The 25668-nt window shown below is 35.6% G+C and overlaps 1 protein-coding gene across 2 annotated transcripts in view; it reads right to left on the minus strand.

Annotated features, from left to right (window-relative positions):
• LOC145680733 (uncharacterized) overlaps positions 1-25668 on the minus strand; it is a 118086-nt gene that overhangs the window by 61146 nt on the left and 31272 nt on the right. Inside the window, exons 3-6 of one of the 2 annotated variants that reach the window (XM_081751690.1) lie at positions 19900-20052; positions 15813-16048; positions 7054-7200; positions 1623-1764 (exon numbers count right to left, since the gene is read on the minus strand). In XM_081751690.1, the coding sequence (XP_081607816.1) occupies positions 1623-1764; positions 7054-7200; positions 15813-16048; positions 19900-20052 (678 nt within the window). Of the gene's footprint in view, positions 1-1622; positions 1765-7053; positions 7201-15812; positions 16422-19899; positions 20053-25668 lie in introns of those variants that run through there. The other variant, XM_081751689.1, reaches the window with a different exon arrangement.

Here is a 25668-nt window from a genome sequence, read left to right on the forward strand (position 1 = left end):
ATAATATTTCTGTATATTTATATATTTTTATTAAGTTACTAATATTGCTCTTTATTAACTATGTATTATATTCTATTACACAATAAAATGCTCTTGTGTTGGCATGTACAGTATAACATCCAGGGATCTTCTTAAACAATATTTCAGATTTTGAAGATACGATCGAATTGAATGTGAAAAAAAACAGTAATAATATAATAAAATTAATGCTTTTATGAAATATATATAATAAATTCTTTTGTAGGTAAAATCAAGGAATGGTTTTAAGACTATAAAAGCATTGGACACAATTGATTATAATGGATTATTGTGAATTACTTAGAGCGTCCACTGCTTTTATAGTCTTAGTCCACTTTCTTAATTTTACTTCACAACAAAATTCTACGATAGAAAATATAGTTAATTATGACTAAGAAGTAATTACTAAACTAAAATTAAGAACATATTTAGTAAAGCCTGCTTTCTTTTTTTTAAAAAAAACAAACAAACAAACAAGAAAATGAAACAAATCTATCAAAAAGAATAAAACAAAATGTTTTCAAAATCTAAAGGTATTTTTGATTCTGAGAAATTTTTCAGCATAAAATTAATGTCAGCATAATAATAATAATAATAATAATAATAATAATAATAATAATAATAATAATAATAATAATAATAATAATAATAATAACAGGGCCCATGGTGAATCAGTAGTAGAACCCTCACTTCTGATATCTGGGGTGCCGGTTCGATACCAGCTCGCTCCAAGTGAATTTTTTCGGTGGGCAAAAACCGTGTGTGTGTGTGTGTGTATTATCGGTGTTCTCCCATTTCTTCCCACTTTCTCCATTTCATCATTTCGTTCATTATCATCACCGTCTCCCTTAGCCTCGGTGTATAACATGGGACGTTAAATTCAAAATAAGAATAACAAAAAGAAGAAAAAAGAAAAATAGAAAGAGTTACAGAGTGTTGCATGCAAATTTGTTTTTGGTGTGTGTGTGTATATTTGTAGCTATCTCTTTTCTACGTTTTTATGATGATACATACAGGGCCGTAACTTGTGGGGGTCAGGGGGCAACTGCCCCCAGGGAATCTCCTCGCCGTTCGAGGTGGGCCCATTTTAAGACAAAAATTTTCTTACTCCATATACGATACAATTTGATATTATAAATGAATATCAAACAGGTTCACTACATTACATAAACAAAACAGCACACAAAAGATAAATAAAACAGAAATGAGTAGTTGGCCCATTTCAGTAAAAATATCTACTATTAGGGGCTCTAGAAATAATATTTATTCGTATGGCTTTGAGATTTGTCAATATTGTCCCCTTAATTGATTTGCGATGTATGGAACGAGCCCAGGGGCGTAACTAACGGCCTCACAGACCTTGCCGTGTAGTAGGGCCTACAGGCTCCGCGAGACCTATAAAGAGTAAGAGAAGGATGGAAAGAAGGGGGCCCAAAATTAGAAAAACAACTTTTTCTAGGGGGCCCAAATACGCGTATTAATGCTTGCCCCCCAGTAAAATCTAAGTTACGGTGCTGGGTACATACAGTATATTGTAAACACTAGAAAAACTTACAAACTAACAATGAAATTTACTATTGGAAAAATAAATTAAATTTTCTTACGTGTAAGTCCATTAGATAATCTTGAAGATCCGTGTATGTATAAGGGTAAGAATGAGCCATGTAGACTGTATCATTATCATGAGGAAAGCTTACGTTAAAACTAAGTGTGTACGATGCAGATTGTTGTTCATCTTCCTCATTCCTGTAAAAATAAATAAATAAATAAATAAAAAATAAAAAATAATATTTTGTGTATTTAACAATTCATAAGACATTTAATATTACAAAAATAGATTTGTCTGCAGCAATTCCACTCAAACTATTATAATTTGAAATATGTTAACCCCATTAATGAGGGACATCCATACCACATTATGTAATGCATCTAGATCGAATGATAAGGGAAAAAATATTAATATACCAGGCACGTAGCCAGGATCTCGTGAAGGGGGGTGTCCGTGACATGAAATACTATGGTCATCACACCAGGCGCTCGATCATTCTAAACTATTTTACTGGAACATATATTGGTTCGTTTAGCCAGAATTTCGTAACGGGGGGGGGGGGTGACATGAAATTCTGAAGGTCCAGGAGCTCGACCAATCTAAACCAGTGTTATTCAACCTTTTTTCTCGCGTAACCCTAGACTCAATTCGCCATCCAATTGTGTACCCCTGAAGCTGTTAAAAAGAAGTTGCTTCTGTAAATTAAAGGAGCAGTTCGACTTAGAAATGCATTTTTTACAATTTATTTCCATTTGTGGAGTTGAAAATTCTAAAAGGAATGGTGTTTGTTTGATCGCGATACGTTCACTCGTTAGCGAGTAACAGAGGAAGAAAGATTTTGTGATGACGTCATTGGTGGTCAAGGAACGAGAGCAGGCTTACATACTACACAGTGCCAAGCATTTCGTTTGTGAAAGGTGCGGTGGCACGTTCTAAGTGCTGTTTCCTTTTCCAGAACTGATTGCAAAGACTTACAAATATCATCTGCATCTGCTGTACAAACGTTTTTATAATATTATAAAACGTATTCTAGAAAGCATAAGTTCAACGTTTCAAAAAAAAAAAAAAAAAATCGAAACCAATATCATGTAAGCAGATGGCGGACGAGATTGTTGCAACACCTAAGTACCTTTTCTTTAATCATTCTTCCGATTCCCAAATATAAGTATGTTCATTTTCACGTTTTGTAGTAATTTTTAACGCTGACCCTATAATTTTGTGCTTCAAGGTATGTACAGGAGCGCAACATATGAGGCAAAAATGAAATAACATCTGTAAAGTTTGCAGAATACGAAAAACAATTCACCGGTTAAATTTCTTTTATTCGCATAGCTGTCCGCGGAACAACTCTCATCACCCATTTCATCATCATTGTCACATGATACAGAGAAATTAAACGATGAATCAATGTCTTGAGGAACAGTCATCGTCACTGAGTCCTTCTACAAGCCGGTATATTTCACTCCCTAATTCACACTGTATAGCTTATTTCTAAAGCAGTATCTTCAGAATCATGAGTGACATCGTCTCTATTACCCTCTAATGTCTCGCCTTGACTACAACCGTCAATTGCGTCTTGTACGATATTTGTACGTTGGTAACTAGACATAGATCGGTGCTTGTTCAATGGCTCGGATTTTAAACCTTTCAATAATATACTTGGAACAGCATTCTTTCTTAGTTTGCGTGTAAATAATTCTCCTGGCATTAGCCAGAAGTGGATCTAGACGGTAAAACTCAGGAGGGGGGAATCAGAACCCAGACTATGATAGGTATATCATGTTTACTAAAAACTTTCAAAAATATCTAAATAATAGCTTAAATCAATTTTGTCACTCAAAAACTGGGGGGCCTAGACCCCCGGCCACAACCTAGATCCGCCACTGGCATTAACTTTTCTTTCAGTAAACTTGACTTCTCGAAGGCAGGCTCTTCAAGATGTTTGGAACACGAGTGATTTTATTTGGTACATTTTTCCCCATTGATTTTCTTGAGCCATAATTTATATCGATCTGGCGATTTCCCACGACCCCGAAACGTAAAAAAAGGTACTTTATGTCCTCAGATTTAATTGCACAAGAATTACAACCGAAAACACAGCAGGTGTTAGGCATTTCTACTTCACTTCACAGACACAGCACGCGCAGTACTAACACGTGTTTTCTACTTCACACTAGTGTTTTTTTTTTCAGAAAAAAATTCCGGGGGGGGGACACTTCGTATTCGGAGAGGCACATTATTTTTACACAGTACTATTATATTTATTATTTTATAGACGTATTATTTTGGTCTCCTCCGGGGGAATCTCTCAGAGCTCCGGGAGACATTGCCACCCTAAAAACATGTCTGGAAGAAACACTGTTACGCACAACAAACGTAATTACTGCTCTCTCTCTACTCTTTTTTATACTAATGCTGTAGGAAAAACAACTAACTAAAACATCGCTCAAGAATTCAACACAGAGCCAAACTGCTAACAACTCCAAAACACAATCTCTTAAATCCAATGCACTATTAAAGGTTTATCAGCTGCGTACAAGGGAGTGATTGCTGACTCACATTGAGTTTCTCGCGTATCCCACCCATGACGTCAGCATTTACGATTCATCAAAAACAAATGCCTGTAGAAGCTGTACGAGACGGCCTATCAAGATATAAAAAAACACGGGTCTCTTATTTTTTGTTACTCTTTCTATTGCACCAAACTTGTTTTTAACTCGAACTGCTCCTTTAAAATTGACTTACTAACCTTAATATACATGTTCTGTTGATTAAAAAGGGGGGAAAACAGAGACCCAACAAAAGAACAATCAGTGTGCCAATTAAAAGACTATTTAAAGAGGGATAAAGTATACATCCGAAACAAGTAACATGGGAAATTTCAAAACATATGGGAGACATCCAGTTCTGAGGGCGAGTTTCCCCTCATCCTCCCTGATAATTCGAACACTGAGGACAATGTTAAAAATTCAAAAACTAAAAGTAATTTTGGAACTAAAGTGTTAAGGAGATGACTGAGCTTATTTCCGGGATGCCAACTTGTTGATTTTTGCTCGAATCTTCGAGAGTGTGAGACTAAGAGCTGATTCCGGATTCAAGCAATTTCTGTGCTTCATTTTTATTAACGTTAATGCAGAGAAATCATTGGAAAGAAAAAATTCTCCAACTACGATAATTCAATAAATATTGGATATATGCTTATTTTAGGATTAAGTATCCTCAGAAACATCTCCGCGTACCCCCGGGCTGAATAGCACTGATCTAAACTACTTTACTATTAACATATATTGGTTTGTTAGGACAATAAAATGAGGATATGTTGGTATTTTAATAAACTATGAAGAAATCTCGAGTAAAATAATAATAATAATAATAATAATAACGTATTGAAAAAGATTGTTCAATATTTACGTCCTTCCTTTGTTTATTCAAATATAACAAATTTCCTTTCATTATAACCTCAACTAATATACAAAGTACATATTCACTATTATAAAAAGTACATACTCAATAATGTCTTGTAAAACATTTTACAATATCTGCGTTCCTTTCTCTGTTGAATCAAATGTTAACAAAACTTTCTTTCCACATAAAATTTTGTTTTTATTATTGCGTCACCTACTCTCTTCAAAATGATAAGTTAAAGGAGCAGTAGAAAACTGTTTCTGAAATAACATGTTTGATACTACAGAGAAGCGATGACGAAAAATTATGATAAAAAATGTCTACACTATTACAGAACGGCACTATGTTTTCGAAAGCTTAACATTTCCCTAACTAGTAGCAGAAATTCTGAGAATTCCATAAATTTTCTAGAAATTTCAAATTCCATGACTTTTCCAGGATATCTCGCTCACCTCGCCACCATGTATTGCAAGTAATACAAGTCTCCTCATAACAAAGAGTAAACAAAAGCTTCCTGTAGTTCATTTTTAACGCTGATCCTTCTTCTCATTTCATTTTTTATCCTTCCTTAATTTTTTCATTTCTTGTCTTGAAGGGGGGATCCGGACCCCTCCCTTGGCTACGTGCCTATATACGAGATGTCTTTGCCAAGTGAGTAGTTGACTATATCTTTGTATTTATCTACTATATCTATCTATAAATGTAAGCAAGAAAGTTCTGTCGCTTTTTCACCCATCACCTTCGAACATCGATATGTCACCTAAGACGTACCTGAAAGATCAAAAATAGTACCCTTCAGCATCGGCGACCTCCTGCCAACGTTCTGGAAGGTCATGGATTCCATCGCAGTACAACTTGGTGGGCCGTGAAGCGAAGAAAGTATCAAGTCTATTTTGCATCTTTACTACGGATTTGAACTGTTGTCCTCTAAGGTGATTGTCCAAGGAATGGAACAGGTGATAATCGTACGGTGCAATGTCCGGGGAGTATGGCGGGTAGAATAGTGTTTCCCATCCAAGAGACATAGAATGGTGTCCCGGGTCATCCTAGCTACGTGAGGCTTAGCGTTGTCCTGTAACAGGAGGACTCCTTTGTGATTCAGAAGTACTGGCTCCAGAGTTTTGAGTTTTTCTTGAACACAGCTCAACTGCTGACAGTACACAGTTGCATTGATGCTCTGACCACCTGATAGCAGTTTCCCATGCATGATGCCGCGAGCAGTCCACCGAACACACAGGAGGACCTTCTTCTGATGCAGTGCTGATTTCGGCTGTTTTGGAACCGGTTCATATTATGCTAACCAATGATGACGGCGCCATGGAGCTTTATACAGGACCCACTTCTCATCACATGTCAACGTCCTGTTCAGAAATGGCTCCTTCCTCAGGTGAGACAGCAAAGAAACACAGGTGTTTGCTCGCTTTGCCTTGTGGCCCTGAGTCAAATCATGTGGGACCCATCGACCCAAGTTGTAGTGCTTCCCAAGTTGATGGAGGTGCTGCCGAATAGTTTCTCCACTCACACTGAATTGCCCCATTCCCTCATATGTCTGGCCACTGTTTGCCTCAATTGCCTGAAGATCTTCATTTTGTACGTGTCTTGGGCTCCCGGCATGTGGTGCGTGTTCGAGTGTTTCGTCACCGTCTTTAAACTTGTTAAACCACCGCTGCACTGTCCACGTAGTCACGACACCCTCACCAAAGATCTGGCATATCTTCCGCCCCGCTGCAGTGGCGTTTGACCCCAGTTTGAACTCATACAGCATACACGCCCTTATGACGCTTTATGGAGGACCCATGTTCACTCTGTCCTTACGCAAGTTCACGGTGTAACTGAACTGCCACAACCAAGTAGTATGTTGGATATACTCACACCAACAACTTACCTTCGCCTTATCTCAATTATCATTTAACTCACGGTGTGAGGAAAATGGAACATAGTCCTCCACAAAAGCAACAGAACTTTCTTCGTTACCTTTATAGCGTTGCGTATTAAGCTACTTCGGTAAAATGAACAATATATGTCATATTGGGAAATGAACAAGTATATTGACAAGCATAAATCAATTATAATAAACTTACTGCGAATCGTTTCGAAAGTATGTTATATTGTCTCCACATCGCCTCCAACCTATCGATCTCTCCTCTGCATCTTTCGTTGAATACATAAGTGGTTTCATTCCACAACTGTATAAACTATCAGGTTTAGTTAAATTTACAATGGAGAACCTAAATGCATAATAAAAAGAACCATATTACTTATATCTTATTGTCATAACTAGATATTTATCGATTCACAAAGCCATTACATTAAAGTGTAATTCCTTCAATCAACAGCAACTTACTAAAGAGAGTAGTCCAACGATGCCAATCACTAGGAACTGTTCACGTTGATAGGTATAAATTTATTAAAATAATAAATTTATTGTTCAGTTTATACTGTTGTTGATGTTCAAAAGAAGCAGCGATAGAAACGAATACAACTTTACCTTTAAGCCGAAGTGCATTATGAAATATTTTATGTTCAAGTTCTTATATTACAGTATTCCTCTAAATTCACTACTAACCATAAAAATGCAAAACCAAGAATAAGGCATCGGGTTGATTCTACATTTACAGAATGTACAGAAGGTGAATGGAATGTAAATTATTACCAGTGCAACTATTCAACGTACCACCCTTGGAAACAGAAACAGAGCAATAATTAGTTCAATAGTGACAGAAAGTTGGAGTTATGAGAATGTGTCTGGACGTTCGTACAATGCTTCGTCGTGAAATGCGGCAGCAATTCCCGAAGAATCGATCGAGAAATAACTTCAAAATTATTAAGAGAAATCTCAGGGAGATGGATGATTAAGGCAAGTGAATGATGATCGAACTAGCAACCAGGGACCCCACGTACCAGTTGTAAGCGCTCTAGCACTGGGCCACCGTGCCCCGTTCTAGGAATAATGTACCGTATAAGAGCTCCTTTGTATATACGGTGATTAGTGTATTCGGTTTTGGCATGGAAGACCTCGTTAGATTTCTTGCGGGAGTCCATTGCTTCAGATTCCACGTCAGGCTGTAGCTACATCCCAAACGCTGCCACAATAATTCGGAGTTATTGTTGCGCTGCGAACAGAATCCCCATAAACATTTCGACGTCAAGTGGCAGGACAGGGCATATTTGCACGAAGTCCATTGACTGCAAAGTATAGGCGCGATATAGTATACAACAGGTCCTCATCATTTCCCGAGGACTCACGAAGTTCAGTCTTTTACGGATTATTCATTGAGGACCTAGGAACTTGAAAATGGGGTAACAAAGCGACTTTCATTTACTTATCGACTGAAACTTGTACATGACATACCACCATTTCTGTACGTAATGCAAAAGTTTGAACTATCCTCGAGTACGGTGCACTTTATGTGCGCCTCTGTAGTGCCCTTGTACTTTATATTTCACTATGTGTGTGGGGGAAGGGACTTTAACGCATATTGCATGTCTTGTGCTCGTGGATAGTTCTTACTGTTGCATTACGTACAAACGTGATGGTATTTTATGTAGAAATTGTAATAGCACACATAAGAAACGCAGATCACGGTGTACTCATACTGCATATTCCAGTGTGAGTACAACATGATCCGGGTTTCTTATGTGTTCTATTACCACTTGCACATGACATACCACCATTTCTGTACGTGGTGCAAGAGTAAGAACTATACTCGAGTACGGAACACGATGAGGAGCTGTTGTATACTATTACCTAGAACAGCTTGGCATTCCCTTCTCGGACGAATTCAACTTCTACCTGAAACATCACGATGTTAGCATCTCCGTCTGAGCAATGGCAAAAGTCTGAGAAATTCTGCATCACAATACCGGCCCAGTTGAACGTTAGAGCATGAAATTTCATTGGATTCCGTACCTCCTCACGCCTAATATGCATTGTCTTGCCTTCGATGACAAGCGATACATCGATGAGTTGTTACACCAAATTGTGGTCCTTTTACTGCAGGTTCTGCATGAATTCAGTTTCCAACAGATTAACGTGCAACCAAATTTGTAACGCAATGCCCGACATTTCTTGAATGGGTACAAAGTTTCATTGCTTCTTTCACTAGTCTGATAGCTGGCTAATTGAATACGTCTGGTCCATGATTGCACAACGCCTATCTCAGCAGAGAAATCCGCAACATGATCTCTCGTAACGTGTCGCGAAAGAATCACTTGCCACATTCCGGGAGAGTGTAGAAGGCCTAATTCTCTCTACGTCTTGTGCCATAGTCGTTTTGGACGCCCACGTGGACCTAAGAATAACTGACTTTTTGAATTTATGTTAGGATCTCACGGCGCTGTCACACATCGCAGAGAGCTTAACATGAGTATTCATTTCTCACTTACATTTTAATCCAGGTTTACTCAACCTATTTCAAATCACGAGCTTCCCCTTTCATGAGATTCTGTTGCCAGTGACCCCATAAGTAATTTCCGGTTTGTAATAAGGTTTTTGATTGTCGCCGCTTATCGCATAATGAAATCACACCAAGCACAGGTTTCACACTGGCCTTCATTTTGATTTTATTTCAATATGCATGTTTGTTATTTCAATATGCATTTGTACTTTTCTCGTATCTCAATATTCAATTTTTACCAATTTCATTTTCTTTCATTCTAACATTTTTTTTTAAAAATTACTTGCTTAGTATTCTCTGTTATATTTGACAATAAGATAGAAATAATGTATATCAAAATAATCTTTAAAAAATATTTTTCGCTACTAGATCGTAATTACATTTATATTTTTCGCCTCAATTCGCGATCTCCATATATTCATCTCACAGCCCCCTAGGGGTCCTGACCTACGGGTTGAAAAATCATTCCTTAAGCTATCTATCTGCTCCATTTGGAGCTGCTATCTCCTTTCCTTCTTGACGCTGCATTTTTAATGTCTGCTAATGTATAATACAACTTATGGTAAATTAAAAATGATTTTTGTTATGTAGTTATGTTGATCATGGTGCCATTATGAAATAAATTAGTTTAAGCTGTTGAGTAGTTGTTAAATAAATAATAAATATAATTAAACTGCTGTAAATATTCGATAGCAACATCCAAACTACGATTATAATAACTAAAAAACAAGGACAATTTTCTGTGTGTGGATAATGAGTAGAAATATAGAGTGACAAACAACGAACTAGAAATTATCCCAATTGTCCTATCCAATACGTTTCTTTTAATTTGCAACACGAAGATCATTTGAGCGAATTTCGGAATGATACTAAGGCTTAATTGTAAGTCAATGTTAATTGTATTATACATACAATATGTACTGTTTTATAATAGCAAGTAGTAAATAGATGAGTTCAAAATTTCACGTTTGTAGTTTTGTGTGTGTGTGTGTGTTGGTTGATCTGAAACCTCATTAAAAATGAGTGTGCATTAACAAACTCAAGAAGTTGATATTTAACTTTTCATTAATATCGGAAAACATATGTGTTGATAGCGACCTTGCCTAAAATCCTAAGAACTCGAGTGTGAATTCTGCAACTAACCAATGTAATTTCGTTACGAATTCATATACCAAAAGATTGTACAGAATAAATATATAATTCCTTGTTTTATTAGTATAATTGTACAGTTCTGATTTACGAGGAGCAGTCAAAGAAAGACCAAACTTTTGCTATTCTTGCTTTATTGCTCAATGCTCATTGTACGAACTTTCAACTACTATCCCCTTCAAAGTACTCGCTACTAATGTCAATACACCGTTGCCATCGTTTCTTCCAGTTTTGGAACGCCTGCTAGAAATTACGTTTTTCGATGGCGTGCAGTACTGTCGTCGACATTTCCAGAATTTCTTCTATGGAGTGGAAACGACGTCCTTTCAAAATGGTTTTAAGTTTGAGAAACAGAAAACAAACAGTCTGCCGTGGCCAAGTGCGGAGAATAGGGTGTGTTAGGCACAACCAAAGTTCAGATCTTGGATCTTCAGCAACAGAACTTCTGTCCCCTTAAAACGCCTAAACCAATTATAGAACTGTGTTCGGCAATTGCAATCATCCCTGTATTCTTGGTCCAGCATTTGGAATGTTTTTGTGAAAGTTTCCACATAGATGCGTTGTTCCTCCAGCCCATTCATTACTGTTTTTTTTACTAATCCGGTTAGTAGTAAATGCATGACATCACTCAATCGGTAGTTACTCGACAACTAAAGCATAGATCGGAACCTAATAAAAGGCAATCTATTACTAAGATATATCGCTGTGTGCACATCGTAGCCGAAGCACGCAATCTGCTGCTACTTAACCCTTTATGACCCGAATTAAATATTAATTTGAATTTTAATACATTTTGTTCGTATTTCAGTTCTAAATGCGTACAAGTAACCATTAAATCGATCGATTTGATGATTATCATCATGGGCCACGTGTTTACACTTAAGAGACTTTAAAGTCCCGTCATGCTGAAACGAGTTAACATAATAATTGTCATATATATTTAGTTCGGATGTTTTTATAATCTTAAATTTTACTGTCTTAGGGATATAATTAGAAGCAATTGGTAATACTATGATCATGATTTATTGTTTGTACCTTTACATACAATTTCTGATTTTTCTTCTTCATACTCTCATCAATACATTGGTACTGATCTGGCAACCTGAGTTTTTTGGAAATTTGCATTCAATGATGTAATTAATGGTCTAAGTTTGTATAATTTGTCTTTGTTATCAGATGGAATAGCCAAATTGTCGTTCACGTGCATATTGGACAGTATTTGTTTGTATCTTTCTCTTGTCATTCTCTGAGACACAATCGGCACTGTTAGATCTCGGTCGGTACTCCAATAATGACACGTTTGCGGTAACCTGTGATAGCCAAACAAAAACTGTAAACCAATAAAACCAAACATTTCTTATTCTGTGATTGGTTTCACTTTCCTGTTGCGTTGTTGAATGTACAAGTTGCTTTGAAAAACAAAATTATTAACAATTTCGCTTGGAAAAATGTTCAGAAAAACGTCTGTTGGAGAAGAATTCGGCAAAAAGTAGTTACGAACGCATCCCGAGATAACGCAAAAAATTGGAACAGTCGTTACACTATCCTGTTTTTGAAAGTTTCTTACTGTCTTTGCACTTGCCACATCATCACCACCATCAGCCATCACTATTTTCACCTTCTGTAGATGGAACTGTCGGAGACAACGCTGAAGAACCTGGATTGTCTGATACAGTTTCCAAGGGATTGACAGTTTCCTTCTCTACCTCATCACTGCTACTGTCTTCAAATGGAGTGTCTATTTCAAGATCTGGTGGAATATCCTCTAGAAGAATATCTTCTATTTCCTTATCGTCGAGTATTCTAGACATTATTCCTACAAAGGAACCGAAAAACATAGTTACGCAATATCCGCACATTGTAATATTTTCCAACATTGAAAAAACACTAAAGGCAACGCGACACCAGGTGATACAAGGGGCTTGCATACCCGTCCTGGCATATTCGAGGCAACGAAATGAGGAATATTAAGTATTTACAAAACATTTTTCTTATTTAGATATTACCGAAAACAAATTTCACTGCAAATAGAGCACACTATTTATAGTCCAAAAAGGTAAATCCTGATGCCGCCTCTGCCTACAAGCCTGACGGGACTTCTGGGTCCACCTGTAATTTTACCCCATAATACGCGCAATAATACAAAAACTGTTAAAATTTATATTTGTATTATTTATACTATATCTGATCAAGTAACAAAAAAATCCACGAACGTCTGAAGCTCCAAATACTACACAAAAACTAGAGTAAATCAGAACACACTCGACTACGACTCACAAATAAACAGCATGCTTCAAACGCGCGAAATTTCATTTGTCACACATACACAGCAACGCTCATAAACAGCTTGTACCATCTTGTGAGCGTTCCTTTAAGTGTTTGAAGAAAGACTTGTTAGTCCCAACGGGTTGCTGGCAACACAAGGGCTATTACGTAATAGGGAACGTAACCTTGAAACACCGGGACTTACAAGTCCCGACAATCGATAAAGGTTTAAAATGTTCGATCCTTTCTTGAAACACACGTCGTATAAAAAAATTAGTTTACCTGATTTTTTCAAAGTAGGACATTGACTTAATATCTTAGTGTTCCAACAAAAAAAAAAAAATCTTATACTTCTCTATTAACCATATTAAGTAGGTGCATGGGCAGTCGTGCCATTTAGCAGTTCGCCCGAACAGGTTGTTAAAATTCCCCAGGTTCTCGCAACAGGTTTTAAAATTGTCTCTCCACATCTATGTCTAGCACTTACAAAAAGCAAACAAACAAACAAAACTTTAGTACTAGTTTCTGACAAGCTAGTACAGTATATCTTTTTTTTCCACTTCCAGCTTTTAAAGAGATAATTAACACACGCGGCAGCTGAGATATGTTACTTTCTTTTTAATCATCGCATTGAAAATGTAAATCTGCCATGTTTCCTTTCTGTAACATGTATTTGATTTCCTTTGAGAAATGCAAATTTTGCATCACGCTGATTAAACCGTATCGAATGTCGTTTGATTTTTTTGTGTTTAGCTTACTACTACTACTACTACTACTACTACTACCACTGATATACGAATACATAATAATGCAATATAATCATATACCAATAATATCATATTAATACTAAGTCAACTTTCTATACTGATCAGAACCACTTTGATCGCTTTAACAGACAAGAAATACAAACATTTTGTTCCCTACTTTACGTTTTTTTTCTTCTTTCTTTTTGAATGTCATTTCAAATTAAGTACTCGCAGTTGTCCGTCGCTTCAGGGCGTACGCACGTTATTTCTCAGGTCAAGCAAGAATTCATTAGGATAGTTAACTTTTCCTTAACTTGAGATCTAAAATTATTTCTTAATATGTATGAAATGATATTTAGTTTTTATTGGTTGTTTTCAAATAATTGAATAAGTTTTAGTTTCTTATGAAAGTAATAAAAAAAATCAATATACTCGTAAAATTATATTCATTTTTAAAAATACTTTTCACTTTACATAAATTCTAAAATGGAAATTAAGGTCACTGCTCAACTCATACGCTCATTTGAGAAATTTTTACTAGTGCACTTGACATCTATTCAGATTGTAGCTAGGGAGTGACTAGGGGTAGCTGATCTCCCCTTGCGAACACCTTCAAGCCCACTGAAACTTTCAGTTCTTTGTTGATATGTATATAAATATAAGGTGTATTCAAGTTAGCCCCCTTAAAAATCATCTTGGTCCTCCTTAGTGTTCTGGCTAAGGACCTGGATCTCCTTATTAGATTGAATTACGGAATGACATTATTACGAAGAAACATGATTGATTCCTTCATTGTATTACCTAGGATGAAGGTACTCTCGATATTCAATTGGATATAAGTCAGTAACTACAATTAAACTAAACGAATGTTAGGGTAAGTATGTTCATTCATATCAGAAGTATGATGTTCTAAAAATAGCGCCCATGGACAGGCCCGCAACCAGCCATAGAAGTTTGGAGGGGACATGAATATGTTAGGGGGGACAAGTCTTAAAGATTCTCTTACAAATAACTAAATTGTGATTTTTGTATTAATAATAACATTTTGTGTTAAGGACTGGAGGGGCTACGAAATGTTTAGAGGGACCAGGTCCTCCCTAGCGCCCCTCTGGTTGTGGGCCTACCCATGGACCACAGAAAATTATTCTGCAGGTCAAGATAAAGTGATATTATTATATAGTGGCTCCGTGACATTCTTCAGATGCTATGGCCAGCAAATAATTTTACGACGGAACGCAGTCTTTTACTTACCGAAAAGCAAATACACATAGGCCTATTGTAAATAATTCTTCGAGCATGATACAACAAGTATCGACAGAGGAGGATCTGGAAGATAAAAATTGCGGGGGGCAGCCATAAGTATATCATGAGTTTACTATAAGCTTCAAAAATATGTAAATAATAGTTTAAATTATTTTTGTCACTCCAAAAACTGGGTTGGCCTAAGATCTCCCTCCCGGCCCCGAGCTAGCTCTGCCACTCAGTACCGATGCTAATAGATGGGGTTAGAATCAACGTTTTGTCGGCTTTAACTCTTATCAAGTGAGAATTGATGCAATTACTTGATGGAATCGTAAAGCAATCTTATTTATAAAAGACAAACATATCAGAGCATAACATTAATTCCTAATAGGAAACAGGTGTCGGTGCCTGATTGTCTGCCTGACGCCAATATATGTTGCTAGCATGCATGAAACTTACCAATTTAAAACTATTGTGACGATTTAATTGCAACTTTAAAACTACGTTGCTTCAATTTAATTATTTCAAAATATATAGTGATGATACTCAAAATGAACTTGCTTTGCTGTTTATTATTAAGTCAATGGCATCATTCGATTTGTGTTTGTGCCATGTTTGTGCGTGGGCAAACTGAAATAATAATAATAATAATAATAATAATAATAATAATAATAATAATAATAATAATAATAATAATAATAATAATAATAATACTAATAATAATAATAATAATAATAATAATAAATGTAAACAATTAGGGCGTTTAATTAAACACGATTTGAACCTATTGTGCCTAGCGGGTCGAAGGTTATTGCGCAAGAACCAGCACTGTTAATGGTTCAAAGTTGATGTACGACATTGCCGTATTGTCAAATTTTTGGTTGGCCAGAAGAAAGTCCCGGAGAGAATATCATTATACGTATAGCATTTTCATTTTATTTTGACATATAGAATAGTAGGTCAATGGGCACCATGCACCATTTTTAGAACATTCGATGTATCTGCAACATAGAAATTCGTAAACAAGCATCATTGACATACCTGTACCAGAGATGTTTTCTTGTATTTTCTATTCTGAAATAATACCATTGCATATGTCTATTTGTATACATATCAGTCCTAAGATAAAGTTCATAATAAGTGTCAGTCACTTTCACAGCCTTAGCAAGATTTCCAGATTCGAAGCGGGACTCAAATCGTAGAATGTGGTCGTCTGATTTGTGCAAAGATATTGAATCGATCACAATTGGAGTACCTCCAACACAAGAGCGGCTGAACTAGGAAAGAGAAAGAAATTACATGATCAGTAAGTAGATCACACACAGTATACAAAATTAATTCAACAATACGATTTGAAATTCCTTGGTCGGAAGCTCTTTTCATCACAAAGATCAAGAATGCGAATTCCACAATATATATACGTTAATACAAGTTGAAAATATTGTAGAGATATTGGATTTCCCTCATATTATTAATATTCAGTATATAAACAAATCATGATTTAATAACGATTTTACTTTTTTATTTTTTTACTTTTTTTTTAATTTTCTGTGGATGATGAGAGACAGTCACAACTTGGAACAATAAGACAGTCAGCAAACATTTCAAAATTCTCTTTAGTAGACAATTCCTCATTCTTCATTCTTGGTAAATTTATGTAACTTATGTAATCTGATGTAACCAAAGTGTATCAGTCCTAAGATAAAGTTCATAATAAGTGTCAGTCACTTTCACAGCCTTAGCAAGATTTCCAGATTCGAAGCGGGACTCAAATCGTAGAATGTGGTCGTCTGATTTGTGCAAAGATATTGAATCGATCACAATTGGAGTACCTCCAACACAAGAGCGGCTGAACTAGGAAAGAGAAAGAAATTACATGATCAGTAAGTAGATCACACACAGTATACAAAATTAATTCAACAATACGATTTGAAATTCCTTGGTCGGAAGCTCTTTTCATCACAAAGATCAAGAATGCGAATTCCACAATATATATACGTTAATACAAGTTGAAAATATTGTAGAGATATTGGATTTCCCTCATATTATTAATATTCAGTATATAAACAAATCATGATTTAATAACGATTTTACTTTTTTATTTTTTTACTTTTTTTTTAATTTTCTGTGGATGATGAGAGACAGTCACAACTTGGAACAATAAGACAGTCAGCAAACATTTCAAAATTCTCTTTAGTAGACAATTCCTCATTCTTCATTCTTGGTAAATTTATGTAACTTATGTAATCTGATGTAACCAAAGTGTTCTGTAACTGTTGACAAATTATTAAATAAGTCGAGAATTCCATTTACCTTGCACTTTCCTGAATCCCTACACGTGCGTACTTTGGATGTTTTTCCGTAATTTCGACGGCCATCTTCCTACTTTGGTTGATATAAAAACGTCCCAGGACCCGGATGATGGTAGTAGCACTCGAGAAGCGGTGAAATACACGAGGAGCGAGTGTGAGCAACGGCAGGAGAGATCTATACCAAATCCCACGCCAATTCGACACAGAAGCCGAGACATGGAGACCACCAGTCGACGTCCAGGAACTGAGGTACGGAATACACATCCAAGGTCCTAAACGCCCAAACAACCTTCCATTTCTTTCTTCCTAAACAGACTCTCGACTCTCTATTTTTTTTTAAATATTTGCTCTTATTTATTTCTACCCACATGCCCTATAAACTAAAAACGCTCGTCGTCTTCTCAGATACCTCTCAATTCTACCAGTGAGCTATATTTCCCAAGTTAACGATTATAGTTTCTTTTCTTTCTTCAAAACGACGACGAAAGCATTCCTACCGAATGCACAAGCGTAAGAATATGTAATTTGAGAAAGTGAATTCCTACGTCTACCTGAACATAAAGCTTCAATATATGACGCAAAAGGACTCTCTTTATATTAGAAACTAAAGTGATTTTAAATTGAAATCTTAAATAGTAAAATGGAATTGTTCACAAATGTTTATACTTATTTTGAGATAGACGGTGATTGATTCTTTCAAGGAATCTCCAAACCACTGATCACCGTCAGAAATGCTTTATCGAGAAGAAAATGACACAGAGACCCAAAGTATAGCTGAGACCTTCGTCTACTCTGAAATCCGGAGGAGACATTCATCTCCACTCCATGGTGGAACTGCGTATTGCACCACATGAGGAATGGTACAGTGACCCTCTGAAAACCATTCATGACTTATAAGCCTCCATTCCACATTGCAACTTATATTGAATGGAGAAAGTTTTTACAAGCGAAAAACAAGTTTTGATCTTATAAGCGATCAAACGCACTTCCTTGTCATTGTTTCTGGAGCAGACTGGCCTGAGTAGCTGGAAGATGAACTTTTATTCTCTTGCCATTTCAAAGCCCATGAGTTTTAACCTTGCAGGGGGGAGAGAATCTAAGAAGCCTGCTTTTATAGCTACAAAATGAGAATCCGAGCGCGGTTGTCAAATGCAAGGCATGTTTTAAACAACTTTTAATGAGAGAAAATTAATTAATTTTTAACTAGTAAGCTCTAATGTTACCCTAACAAGAAAAACTAAAAGTAAATATATAGTATTAATAATAGCACAAATCTGGACAAATTTTGAAATATGTAAAATAAATAGTTTTAGTAACACTTTCGAATGAAGTATTTCATGTTATTATATGGAGAAGTTATATAGTTTCCAAGGTGTTAGAAAAAGCTTTAAGGTCAGAGATACCGTTTATCATTAGTTCACCCATTACTTATATATGAAATGGATGCTAACAAACTTCTGACAATAGTGTCATTTTATTCACCCACTAATAAGTTATTAACGCCGGAGAATTTTCTTACAAAAAACATTAAATTGAGGAATCTTCCCCTCCTCCCTCCAGGTTTTAGAACTTTACTCATGAATTCCATTCGCAAATTATGCCCGGACTGTAGGACTCAGATTAGTTGTTGATTTTGCGAGAGATAACTTCGGAAACTTTTGGAAGTAAGTAATCATAAATTTGCACTACAATAGAACGTATAAATGTACATGATAATGCAAAACAGTTTCTACCAGCGGTATCTCCGTGGAGGAGTGTTTAGTTTTTACATTATGTTTGGCAAATAACATAGGCACTGATTTTAAACTAAGAAATGAAACAATCTGGTCCAATTCCTTGATCCAGTTCTTCTATTGGAAGTTACGATAGGTAACTAGATTGATTATTTGCTAGTTTACAGAGGAAGAACTTGAAGGAGGTCGCACAGGCAAAAATGCAAACTTTACCTAGGGAGGAAGACTTATCTGATATACTATTTCTTTTATACAAATACAAAGATTTCGTAATTATTAGCTATAAAAGTTAATTTTTACCGAAGAGGCTTCTCTCTAGAGCCGCCACTACCAATTTTTCCATCTTACGAGTATGTTGTCACGAAAAGCTCACGAAAGTATAATTGTCAGGATATACTCAATTCACCTTATCATTTTCTTTACTTCTATTATCATTTTTAAATAATATTTTTTGAAGCATTTCCATACACTCAATGCTTTTTATCTTTCTCACTTATTAGACCCCGTTGCAAGCATACGAGAGCTTACAGCTTAACTCAAGGTGTGTGTGTGTGTGTGTGTGTGTGTGTGTGTGTATTTGTGCCAATTTATTTCTCAGTAACTACTGGCAGAATCTGAACCAATTTAGTGGACAAATAGCTCATTATCTAAGGAATAAAGCTCGCTATATTCGGTGGCTGAGCTCGACCAGGGACAGGCTTAGCTCGGCTCGACTTATATTTCGTACTTTATTTCTCGGTAACTACTGGCCTAATCTGAACAAAATTTGATAGGCAAATAGGCAATTATCTGAGAGATAATGATCGCTATAATTGGTGGTCGAGCTTGGCCAGGGATAGGCTCGGCTCGGCAACAGAGACTGTTTTACATTTTTACATGCCGGGAGCTTCTGATTTCGGTACACCTTGACCTGTTAACCACTCATTTTTAATCAAACACTACATGAAAACTATAATAGCAGCCAAAAATTGTCAATTACAATATATGCGCGAGCTTGTTTTTTGGACAGATGTACGGTACCGAAGGTATTCATGATAGCCTGCGAGGAGGATTAATGCATGCTTTGTAATAACTACTACTTACATAATTGACAGCACTAACAGGATAATACTCAAAGACAATTTCTCCATACTCTTCTCCAACAGGCTTTGGTTGTACTTCGTTTCCTGTTGCGTCATAATAAGGTTCTGGAAATGGCGGAACGTTGTCTATGTGATGGATGCGTTCCCCAAGAACCTAGAACAAGATAACATGACTGAGTAGTACGTAATGTTAATGCTATATAGGTTTTTGTAAATTTATTTTGGGTAATCATTGACTTAATACACAGAAATACAAGCATCCATTTAAAATGACAGTAGATTTTAAAGTTATCATGTATGAAAAGTAATAGTATGAGCAACAAATAGAGGGTGCCCGGAAAATCGCGTAATATTTCCTTCGGAAATATGGAATATTTTTATTAGTTTAACGTTTCACGGTTATGCTCTTTAGACTAAAAGAGAAGGATCATTAATGAAAGTGAACGATTGTAAATTTTAAATTTTCTGTGCTCACCCACTAGGAATCGAACCCGGGCCCATGTGCATAAAAGGTACACGCGCTAGCCACCACTAGACCAGCGGAGAGATTTACTTTGAAAATGTTTCCATATTATCGTATTCTAAAATATATACTAGTTCTGTCAGTTCCCTTATTCGAGTTAAGATTTAACATATTTTATACTAGAATGCTTCATGTAACTTTCTCCAGGATATAGGAAATAATGAAGGTCTAATTTAATTACTAAACTTTTTTGTTTAGTTAGTCTTGGAGCGTAAATGAGATAATATCATCGTATGGAAAATACTTCGAAGAAGTAATGTAAAATTTTAACTGAATTCTAAATAAAAAGATAGGTAAATAGTTCAGAAGAAGAAGTGTTCTGGGAACAAGCCGACAAACAATCAGAACCTACGTGTCCAGGACCTCAATAAAGAAAAACGTTTATCTGCGACTTTGGTCAAAAACACCTAATTACAGAAGTGGCACTAATTCAAGGTAACTACCCTACGACCAATTCCATTAATTGACTTGAATTGGCCCCATCTTCGTAATTAGGTGCTTCCGACCAAAGTCTTAGATAAAAGATTTTATTGTATTGAGATCCTGAAGACGTGTGCGAAGTTGATCGATTAATTTCCGGAACACTTTGTATGTATATATGAAAAGCTCGGGCCAAGATAATGTTATGCCACATTTGGATGATCTCGAGATAAGTGAGAATCAAGTTTTCAAATAATTCTATAAATGATAATTTCATTTCCTTCTCCGAAAATGATGTTATGAAGGAAGGTTTCTCATTTCTTGTACCAACGAAGTTTAAGTTTGAGTGAACTTAAACGTAAGTTAGTTAATAAATGTAAAGAGAAGTAAAGTTAACGTTAAATATTGTGGTATAGCACTATCTTACTCCTAGACTTTATTATTTATAAGAGGTGGATTCGAGGTAAGATACCGATATACCACATTAGGATATCGAGAGAAATGTTAATGAAAGTTCTAGAATATTCAATAATTACCAATTTAATGATTTTTCTTTAAATTTTCATGATAGATACTTAAATTTTAATTTTTAAAGTGAAATAACAACGATGAAAATATTATGAACTATAAACTTTTTTTAAAAGAAATTGAATAAAACCATAATTGGTAGTCGACATAAGTTAAGGAACATATTCAAAGTAAATTGTACTTTTCTGAACACTACAGAGTTATTTTTCCACATATTCTTAGCATAAATTAAACTTCCATATTTAACGATAAAAAATATTATTAGCTGATTCATAAAACAAAACTTGTTACTGTAAGTTTAATTTATACCAACGTATACCAATGTTTTCAAGGAATATTCAGTGTAACAGAAACCCTGTTAACTCTGAAATGCATTATTTTAGTGTTTTGAACTGAATATTCCTTATACTAAGTTTAAACTAGGTTGGAGGAAATTACCTTAAGAAAACTATATGCAAATTTGGAACATCTTGTAGATTTTCATAGTTAACAAATTGAGTCCACTGTGTGTTCTTCCAATGGAAAACAAAGGCTAATATTACTTCTTTTGCGAATAAACAGCGATTTCCCCATAAAATTAAGACAAAAGCACGTGTCGAAATGATGTACCACGCTGGTGAAAACGTTATCTTATGACATATTGTCTAAATCCTATTTTCTTCGCCGCTGATGTATGGTAGGGATATAAACACCAATGCACTGTGAAACAATTGTTTTGGCAACATAGTGCTAAGCCCATATATTATACCGTGTTACTTGCAGCATTTGTCGTAATTAACTTGCCATTGTCCAGTGGCACAAATAGCCTTCATAATCTTGGGAGGAATCATCCATAAGAGAGATTTACTTTATAATTTCAGTAATATAGTTAATTTATAACACAGTACTGCCTCAAGAAGTACCATACGTTGAAATTGAGAATTACAGTGATAGCCACATTATATTCTTTTTAGAAAAAAGGTTTCATTTGCCTCAAATTCGATTTCTTCCAACAAATCTTCTTCACTAGTATAAGAAACATATACCTCTTCACTACTGCGAAATAAATCTTCAATATCGATTTCTTTGTCTGTATAACAAAATCTCTTTATCTCACGCTTTCTGAAACTATTTGTACTAACTTCCACCATGTTGCACCCTTACATGTCATAGGCTGTTCATGTTGAAATGTTTACGATCATACTTATGGGAGCAATAGAGATTTACAGCACTCGTGTTGTTATCTCTTAACATTTCTTGAAAATTCTTACCAATAATTAAAAGTGCTACAGATGAAGACCCATACGTAGTCTTTAGTTCATTTTCGGTTAAACTATAGCATAGCATTATCTTGTCCCGAGACCTTCATTAGCAACATATACGCATATCAAGTATATTGTAATGTCCCACGTGGTGTGGTGTATAAACAATTCTACACGCCAGTGTTTACAAACACCACCACATAGTTTAGCAAGAGGATTCTACACACCAGATGGATCCACTATCACCTGCAGACGACGAACTTTTGGCTCCTCCTACGGAACAGACGATGACAACAAAGCAGCAACGCCACCGCCACCCAAGGACCCCTTTAAATTGGATGGACGACGGCAAATCTGTACCAGTTTTCTGTTGTCCCTCCTACTGTTTGCCACGGAACATTAGGAGTAACCTAACCCAAGGTCTTTAGTCTGCTACGGGACTACGCCTATCCTATCTCCTGGTTTAGCCTGCTACGGGGCTCTGTCTGTGAATCCTAACCTCAGCCGCTTAGCCTGCTACGGGGCTCTGTTGGCCACTTACCATCCCTTTGCTTGCCACAGAACATTGGGTCCTTAACTCCACTCTGCTTAGCCTGCTACGGGGCTCTGTAGAGATCTGTCTGCTAAATTACAGTCAAAGACTACCTATAACTAACCTTGCAAACTTGGAGAGATTATTTATACAATATTTTGTAAAAATACTTTTTATAGTAAAACTTTTATAATAAAAGCCGGTAGTGGAAGTCAATTCCAAACCCTCTTTTTATTAACGCTCTACTTATAACCTATATAAAACAAAGTTGTACAATATATAGTAATGTTAATCATTACAAATTGTCATTAGTACAAATTTATATATATATACATCTTGTTTAGATCATATCAATTAAAGAAATCCTAATATATTATGGTTATACCAGTTTGAAACTGTTTTTAAAATTGAGTTTGAAACTTCCATAAATCGGTTCATTAGCTTCACTGAATTCATCTCGTTGTAAGCAATTCTTTTTAAGACTATGTAAGTTTATTTGACCGAACTGTTAATCATTTTCCTAAATATTACGCCTTATCGTTTCCTAACAATTTGTAAAGTGCTTATATACATACGAGCTCGTAATATTAATTTGGAGATATAAGTTAGTGTTGAGCAATGTGTAGGCAGTAATTGTAGTAGATGATCGAACTTTGCTCTGATTAGCTGTGGGACGTCAAGTTACCTGATCATGTGGTATGACGTCATATGGGTCAATGTTCTCTTGATTTTGGCAAGAATACTTTGATTCATCCCAAAAATTTTCGAATGGATGCGTAGGACCAAATCCTTTAAATTTTGGAAATTGCAAAAATTAAAAATTTAGTGTGGTAACTATAGGACAGGAAAAGTGTACCTCTGCACGTTGCGTTTGTCTTTCTCGTTCCTTATTATGGGTAAAAAAGTTGTTAAAAATTCAAACTTGATAGGTTTTTGACTTATTTTAACCGTTTTGATGAGGCTTTATACGTTATATAGTTATATGGTTTAGTAGATGGGTTCATTCTTTTCTACAATGAATGGGTACATTGATACATCCTGTTAAATTTCAGGAGAGATACATGGACAACCTCTTAAATTTTGAAAATTGTCAAAAAAATAAAATTTGGTAAATTATTTCTACGAATCGAATAGATACTTCTGTAAATTTAGCTGTTAATACTTGGGTTGATTTTTGTCTTAATTTATCATCTTTGATTAAGCTTTATTGCATTTTATGGTCTTATGAATAGATACTTGGCTCAATTCTCTTTCATAGAAACGGGTACTTTTCTTCTACCTTCTAAAATTATGGGAGGGGTACATTGGACCACATCTTAAATTTAGAATTATCAGACAGTAAAATTAGGTAAATGTTCTCTAGAAATCAAATATATATTTCTTTAAAACTTGGTTGTCCTGCTTGTTCCCTTTTACAAATGGTTAAAAATAGACTTCTATGCAGTGTGCTCGCCACGTATTTGTTTCTTGTCTTAACTTACCTTCTTTGAAGACGGTTTATTGCATTATGGTCTTATGAATAAATACTTGGGTCAATTCTCTTTCGTAAAATAGGATATTTTGATGCATTTTTCTTACATTTTAGGAGGGGTGTGTTTGTTGACAAAATTGACGATGAAGAAATATTGTACACTTTGACATTTTATTTCATTTTGAGAGAAAGCACCTGATTGAACTTTAGAGAAGGAAAAACCCAGCTTACTTCTCTAAAAGAAAATCACTAGCAAAATTTAGGATTTGAATAGCAATAGCATCTCTTTTGTTCCTCTATTTTTTCATAGTCGTTTATAAATTCCAGTAAAGGATTCATAAATGACACTTCTAGTTGCTCCTTCCCCAAATAGTTGTGTATTCGCCAAGGAATATATCTTTTATTATACACTCTTGATCTTAATTAAAATGGTGAAAGAAAAGTAGTCTTCAGTTTAGAACGTTTAAGAGTTAGGGAAAAAAATAACTAAAAACCGAGTAACATTTTGCTATAATATGAGTTAGGAAATGAACATTTGTGCGAAGGTCACTTGGCGGATTACCTAACTCCAATTCTTGGTTCCTTGACTGTATTACGGATTAAACACTTGACCTAATGCTACACGTTAAAAACCAGCTACCAGCTTTAACAAACTGTAGTATTACAAAGTTGATGTCCTTTAAAACACTACTAGGGTGGCTGTGCCAGTCTTCGACCACCCCCTAGTTGCCAACCACTTTTCACTTTAAAACCATGTATTAGGCTTATTTTCCGATAAAAAAAGCATGCTTTTCCGTTATAATTGAATTGCAGCTTATTCTGAACCAATCCCAAAGATAATGTCAAAATATACTCTACATACATTCGGTAATAGCCAATTAAATGTATGCCTACGAAAGACGCACTGAGTTTTCGACAACTTTAATCTGTTGCAAAATGGGAACGACAGCTGCCTGTTTTTCATACTTTTCCATAGTTTTATCGCACCAGGTAAGAAATGCACATAATATTCTGTTGCATGGAACTGTCGACCACATTTTAGTAATTACATTTTA

Source organism: Thermobia domestica, chromosome 3, assembly GCF_964235325.1.
Source record: "Thermobia domestica chromosome 3, izTheDome1.hap1.1, whole genome shotgun sequence".
NCBI lineage: Eukaryota > Metazoa > Arthropoda > Insecta > Zygentoma > Lepismatidae > Thermobia > Thermobia domestica.